Below are 7,681 nucleotides of genomic sequence, written 5' to 3'. Positions count from 1 at the left end.
AGAATCTACCTCATCCCTTTGCAGCTTTAAGCAGGGCACTTAATTTCCCTGGTCATCATTTATCCAAGGAAAAAAATCTGACTACCTTAGAATGTTACTAGAGGATGAAATAAGATAATGTTTACATAATATGTCTCTAAATTGTGTTATATGTCACCCAAACCAGCATATTCCTTCTAGAGGCTGATAGATTGTCTCCCCTCTACTAAAAGCTGGCTCCCTAATCTCCTCACATTTTTTTTTCAATTCAGAGCAAGAGCCTGACTTTATACTGTCAAGAATTTCTCACAGAACTAGGGTATTGCTCTATACACAGTAGGTGCCTGATACAGGTTTCTGAAATGGAAGAGCTTCCTTTTTGCCTGGCATAATTCTCAACCCAAATGGGTTCAGAAATTCTTATCCACATCCAACAGTGGCATTTTGATTCATTCTACTTCAGTGGAGGAAGCAAAAAGAGATGAGGGGTCCCAGAACAATGATTTTCCTTTGTTCTCACCTGCAAAGCTGTCAATCTGAGTCTCTGCAGAGATCCCCGAGTAAAGACAAGAAGCTGCAGGCTGTTCTAGGATGTGAAATACACCATCTGCACAAACTTCTGGCAGCAGAGTATGAAATTTAGTCCCTCCCTCAGGATCCCATGTTCAGAGAGACAGCTCCAAAATATTGATAGGTTGGCAGAATGACCTTTGAGGCTCTTTTCCCAGAAGGCTCAGCTGTTTTCTGGTTCTAAAAGTCCTTCCATTATTCAGCACCTCTGTCTGAACTGTGAAATCAGCTGGCTAAGCACAGGAAGGTAGGTGGACCTCTATAAAATATACCTCTTTTCCTTCCTTCCCCTTTCACAAGCACCAACAAGAAGAGACAGATATTGTTAAGATGTGACTTATAGAATCAGAGTTTTTAACTGTAAGTAAAGGAATTACTTATTTGGGGGTTCCTGGGTGGCACAGTTGGTTAGGCATCCAACTCTTGGTTTCAGCTGAGGTCATGATCTCAGGGTCCTAAAACCGAGCCCCATGTTGGGCTCCACTCTCATTGCAGTCTACTTGAGTTTCTCCTTCTCCCTCTCCCTCTGCCCCTGCCCCTCTCCCACTGCTTGCATTCCCTCTCTCTCTCAAATGAATAAATAAATCTTTTTAAAAAACTCCTCAGAAAACCAAACTTTAAATGATGGCTACATAATTTAATTCAGTAGAGTATCTCAAAACTCTTGAGAGGGCACCCAGGGTCAAAGGCTGAGGGCTTTTGAGAGGTCCTTTGGAAAATTTTGTCAGAGGAAGGGGAGGACACCAGAGAAGACACTTTTCAAATCAGCCTTTTTATTTTCAAGCACAGAAGCATGGAAGAGTACGATTCTTTCATGAAAGAAGTCTTCAAAGAGGAAAACATTGCTTTGAAAAGGTTATCCTGGCACTAATGATTGACATTGGATGATTTTAATTCTAAGAGGTCTGTCACCATAAAAGCAAAACATAACACCAAAAGTTCAAGCTTCCATTTTTCCATAATATGGAGGAGGAAAAAATATTATACAAGGGTGGGTTAAGTAATGCATAGAACCCAAACAATTGGATGTTTTTGTGCTAATATAAATTATAACGCTTGTGTTTGAACTGGTATTTTTTTCACTGACCATAAAGGCTTGAAATGGACAATGGCACTAATCAACAATATTTTCTAGGAGTGCATTTCCACTGATGCCAACCACAAGGAGCAGACTTAAACTCCACACTTCTCAGTGGCTGAAGGTTTTCTTTATCTTTTGACACATGGAAATTAAATGGCATTTTTTTCTGAATAAAATACTTTATAAAGTGAGAACCAATTTTCTTCATGTAGCCTTGGTCTCGGTTTGGGGACAGTGTAACCCATTCTCATCTCACAAGACTATTCCATCACAGTCCAAGAGATAGTGTCCCCCTCTGGCCCAGCACACCAAATCCTGGAAAATTCTTGAGGCAGCATTCAATATATTTCAAGCTCCTCCCATTTTTTCCAAAATTCCACTGCTCATTCACAAGCCCCACGTGGGAGGCATCCAAGATGTTCTGAAAGCTTCCTTTCCTGTCCACAAAAGAATGTGTATTTATTCAGCCAACATTTACAAAACACCAGGATTGCAGAAAATAAATATGACATCAATCCTTTCTTTGAGGATCCCACAGCCTAGAAGAAGAAACAGATGGACAAAAAACTACTACTAATTCTTTGTCTGCTTCAAAATGTTCCCAAATAATTAAGAGGGATATAACCCTATGTGCATATGGCCTTTCTTTTCACTATATCTGTGTCTTTGTGGTAAATACCCAGGAATGCAATTGCTGGGTCATAGGGTAGCTCTATTTTTAATTTTTTGAGGAACCTCCATGCTGTTTTCCAAAGTGGCTGTACCATCTCCAAAAGCTAGTAAAACAAAAGCAAAAATGAACTTTTGGGACTTCCTCAAGATAAAAAGCTTCTGCACAGCAAAGGAAACAGTCAACAAAACAAAGAGGCAATCCACGGAATGGGAGAAGATATTTGCAAATGACACTACAGATAAAGGGCTGGTATCCAACATCTGTAAAGAACTTCTCAAACTCAACACCCAAAAAACAAATAATCAAGTAAAAAAATGGGCAGAAGACATGAAAAGACACTTCTCTGAAGAAGACATACAAATGGCTAAGAGACACAGGAAAAAATGTTCATCATCATTAGCCATCAGGGAAATTCAAATCAAAACCACATTGAGATACCACCTTACACCAGTCAGAATGGCAAAAATGGACAGGGCAAGAAACAACAAATGTTGGAGAGGTTGTGGAGAAAGGGGAACCCTCTTACACTGTTGGTGGGAATGCAAGTTGGCACACCAATTTTAAGAATATTTACACCTACACAGCTATCAAAAAGAATGAAATCTTGCCATTTGCAAGGATGCGGATGGAACTAGAGAGCTAAGTGAAAAAGTCAGAGAAAGACAATTATCATATGATTTCACTCATATGTGGAATTTAAAAAAGAAAACATGAACATAGGAGAAGGGAAGGAAAAAATAAATAAGATTAAAACAGAGAGGGAGGCAAACCATGAGACTCTTAACTGTAGGAAACAAACTGAGGGTTGCTGGAGGGGTGGTGGGTGGGGGATGGGGTAACCAGGTGATGGGCATTAAGGAGGGCACTTGATGAAATGAGCACTGGGTGTCATATGCAACTAATGAATCACTAAATTCTACCTCTGAAACTTAAAATACACTCTACCTTAACTAAATTTAATTTAAATAAAAAAATTTTTTAAAAGAATATTTACACCTGGACAGGAAGATTGTGGGGAATCCAAGTGAGCAAACTTTCACTTTTTACTTTGAATACTTGTATACTTTGTAGAGCATGTAATATTTTTGCAAGAAATGCATAATTTCAGTAAAAATTCTCTAATGTCACCATGATATCCAGTACCCTCCCAGGAGGACTCTTATGAGAACTAAGTGAGTTATATATGGAAAGGACCTCATCTAATGAAGACCTTGCCCCTGCTCAGCAAACCTCAGCTAATATAGTTCTCCTCCTTTACCCCTACAACTGTGTACTGAAAAATTTAGTGTCAAATTGTGCATTTCTGAGTGTGGCCCTTATGACAACTGAATGATTTGCTGTCACGAATTTGGGGAGCAAAACAAAAAAAATCTCACTTGCTATCTTCATCCATTTTGGGCATGATAAATGACTCCACCAAGTCCACCTGGTTATCACTTGATGTCTTGGGTTCCATTGGTATTTGTGTCATGAGTGTGGTCTTCAGGTAATCCACCTGCACTGATTTTGAAGCTGCTTATTGCCTCTCCCAAACTCTCTTGGCAACCGGGAGAGAGGAGAAAAATAGGCAGTGCATACCCTCTTCCACATCTAATGTGAAAGAACCAAGGGTCTTTCCCTTTTAACTCACATTGGTTACCTTGGATCTGGAAAGGTTGTTCCCAACTGATAACCTGGGGGCATGCCAGGACTTCCTTTAACTTATCAGGAGCTTTGGTGAAGATGTGGTAAGTGTTGGTATAATGATCCAGGTCATCTTTCATCTCCTGATATAACAAATATTAATCATATTTACATGGCAGTACAATTTACAAAATGTTTTTGCATATGCCAAGAGTGTTAGAGGCTCAATTATTTAATACCCTCTGTTTTTGGGAAGCGTGGGTGGCTCAGCAAGTTAAGCATCTGCCTTCAGGTCAGGTCATGATCCCAGGGTCCTGGGATAGAGTCCCGCATCAGGCTTCTTGCTTGGTGGGGAGCCTGCTTCTCCCTCTGCCTGCTGCTCCCCCTCTGACAAATAAATAAATAAAATAATAAATAAACAAAATCTTAAAAAAAATACCTGCTGCTTTTCCCAGAGATGCAGACAGAAAATGGCCTTGGAATCCCTTGAGCAATAAATCACTATTGACAGACTGAAGGTGGTTGGTTTTGGATGGTGCTCTGAAGACAGCTGCTCTGGGAGGGTGGGTAAGTAGCTCCATTGCCTGAGATGGAAGTTGCGCCAGAAATAGGGTGTGTTAAGGGACTGAAAGAGAGTGCCTACCTTATGGAGCAAAATATAGGGAACAGGGTTGATGTCAAGACTTGGGGTCTGTGGGGAGGCCATGCCTAGGCTAATGTTGACTCAGCACTCTGGAGCTGGCATGGTGATTGGCTCTTGGTGTGCATGTGAATAGAGAGGACTTTTAGAAAGAGCAATCGCACCAGAGCTCACAGCAGCACCTGGAGTGGAGGGCCCAGTCTCCCACTGCCCCTCATTCCTGCTTACCTTCTGCAGCTCACACTCCCCTAGGGGTTGTTACAGGTGAGTTGTGCTCTAATTCTCCTCATAACTATGGAAATGGAGAAGTGTGGGAGGAGGGGTTAAAATATCCCTACCCTGGGATGGAAGGGATTCACTACTTAGACCCCCCAAATCTGAAAGATGGGAAAGACATTTTTACTAAATACATAGTTGGCTCTTGAACAACAGTGGTTTGAACTGTGCAGGTCCACTTTCAAGCAAATTCTTTTCAATAAATACAGTATAATGCTGTAAATGTATTTTCTCTTAGGATTTGAATAACAGTTTCTTTCCTCTAGCTTACTTTATTGTAAGAATCTAGTACACAATCCATGTAACATATTAAATATGTGTTAATAGACTGTTTATGTTATTGGTAAGGCTTCAGGTCAACAGAAGGCTACTAGTATTTTAAGTTTTTGAAGACTCAGGAATTCTACACAGAGCTTTGATGGTGTGGGGGTTGGTGTCCCTAATGTCTGTGTTGTTCAAGGGTCAACTGTACATGATTTATATATAGTTTAACAGCCCTCTGACACAGGAATTTTTGTCAACTTTGCTTTTATAGCTAAGAAAGCAGCAGTCTGCCCAAGGTCACATAACTAGTCACTTGGCACATTTAGATCTGAAACCCAACACTGATTCAGATATTATTGGATTATATTCATTTAGTCCCAGGGAAAGCAAAACATTTCCTATCCATTTCCAGCTACAAACATCTATCTTGAGGTATATGCCTGTGACTAGAATCTCAATGGAAAAGAATTGACCAGATGGGATCCCGATGTTATTTACAAGCCCTGGATTACTGGCTATTTGGTCTATACCCATGACTTATTTCACTATCCTCCCCTCTCTCCAAACAGCCCTTCCAAAATCTATATGGATCAGGGGTACCAAGGTTCTTCTCCTCAGGCCCCAGCTTCAGTTCCCTTATTTCCATACAGAGAACATCCTGAGCATGACTGGCTTGGTATTCAGTAGCTAGTGCTCTTACCACTTTCTGAGGCTGAGTAATGACTATCTGATAATCTGGCCAGGCATCAACCAGCACCTCCATGTTGAATGGGTTTTTATTTTTAATGTTGAAAATGGCACCATATACCTACAAAAGCAACAGATGAAGAGGTGAGGATGATGTTTTCCTTTGAAATAGGGTCTTGGAGATAGTTTGAGATATAAAGCCTGGAGTTAGAATCACTTAAGGGGATAGATCTAATGATTTTAGGATGGCTCACTGAACTATCCATTGGAGGGTATGCTGCAAAAACAAACAAACAAGCAAACAAACAAACGAAACAGGAAAGGTCCACAAAATCTAAGGAAATAGCTAATTCAAGAGGAACTGGCTCCCCTGACATTTTTTGAAAATTCATTCCATTTTTTTTCACTTCATACTATACCAGTTTTTGGCACCTATTGTGTGTCAAGTGTGGAGAATTTCAAGGTGAGTATGACATGGCCACTGCATTCAAGAATAGCAGCATGGAGAGGTACACAGTGATTGTAATAGGACACGTGTTCTGATAGACACATGTACATGGTTGTGTGGGGTCTCAAGGAAGAAAAGCATTACCTTTCTAGGAAGTGGTGGGAAACTTACAGAAGTAATATTGGAATTTGGTCTTCATAGACAAGTCTTTTCCGGGCAAAACAGAGCAGGAAGGCAAGTGATTTCAGGTGAGAGAAAAAGTATGCTTGAGTACCTGAAGGTGTGGCCGATTGTATCATACCTGTTGGGCTCTGAGAGGCTTAGTGGTTGTAGCCTGTGGTATATAGCAGGGATGTGTTGGGAGATGAAGTGGAGAGGCTGGGACATTTTGTGATCAACCTCACAATTAAGGAGTGTGGACTTTATGCCTTGGACTGAAAGTTTAAAACAAGGGAGTGGTATGATCATACTTGTGTCAGATAAATGACTCTGATCACCATGTGTAGGTGAGTTAGTGATACTGGAGAAAAGCAGATATTGCAATAGCCTGGAGCAGATAAGGAAATCCACTAGAGATAGCAGTAGAATTTATTCGAACAAGGTTTAAGAGTCCAAAGGAGAAGGAGGAGGAGAAAGAGGAAGAAGAAGGAGAAAAGTAGGTGTCTGATATGGGTATTAAGATCATCCTTGCAGGGGGAATCTGACTCTAGATTTCTATTTCCATCTGCCTAGAAAGGTTCTGAACCCTGAATCTATACGTCCACACTTTACTCCACTCTCCCAGATTTCTCCCTACTGTCTCACCTTCAAGGACTCAGGGATGCTCTTTTCCAGGGATTCATACATAATCTGCAGCTTCTGGGGTTCATGAAGCACGAACATCTTGTATAGCACCTCAGCTGCCCTTTCTCAGGAAGATGACCTAAGGAAACAACATACAAACAAAAATACCTGGAAAGATGAGACAGGTGTCCAGGAAGAGGAGGGAGGAGAAATCACCTAGGACATCATACATTGCCAGACATAATGGGCTTTAGAAATTATCAAGCCCAAACCTTTCATTTAGTAAATGAGAAACTAAAGCCCAGAGCTGCAGCTAGACATCAGGGCTCCTGGGTGATCTTTCTACAATTCCACAGAAAGTACCATAACACATCTGGTGAAATGAATCTCCCCATGCTCATTGATTCAAATTAGGCCAAGACTCTGAGAAGCAAATGTCATCCGCTGTCCAGATGCAAATGAAGAACAATGAATCTTTCAGAAAAACTGTCCCAAGGGACCCTGAGGTCCCTGGGCATGAAACACTTGCTCTAATGTTGCCATAGGATTAGTATTTTCAGGCATCATGAAAGAATGCAATCTTCTGGAAAAGATCCTAAAGACCATATTACATGTAGTTGCTTTATCCTGAAGAACAAAATCATAGGAAGGAAAAAT

General features: G+C 40.8%; 1 protein-coding gene across 1 annotated transcript; it reads right to left on the bottom strand.

Annotated features, from left to right (window-relative positions):
• Positions 1 to 1,667: 1,667 nt before the first annotated feature.
• Positions 1,668 to 7,123, bottom strand: GLYATL2 (glycine-N-acyltransferase like 2). The gene is given in 8 exon segments (XM_088017938.1): positions 1,668 to 1,854; positions 1,856 to 1,928; positions 1,931 to 2,067; positions 3,680 to 3,820; positions 3,822 to 3,850; positions 3,944 to 4,069; positions 5,807 to 5,914; positions 7,046 to 7,123. Coding segments are annotated over 8 exon segments (879 nt in total).
• Between the last annotated feature and the right edge of the window lie 558 nt (positions 7,124 to 7,681).

The sequence above is a fragment of the Eumetopias jubatus genome, unplaced genomic scaffold (assembly GCF_037043125.1).
Source record: "Eumetopias jubatus isolate StellerSeaLion01/CBP00866 unplaced genomic scaffold, mEumJub1_p1.0 scaffold_13, whole genome shotgun sequence".
NCBI classification, from domain to species: Eukaryota; Metazoa; Chordata; class Mammalia; order Carnivora; family Otariidae; genus Eumetopias; species Eumetopias jubatus.
The sequence above is the reverse complement of the archived record's forward strand: the minus strand, read 5'-3'. Positions and strand labels throughout refer to the sequence as shown.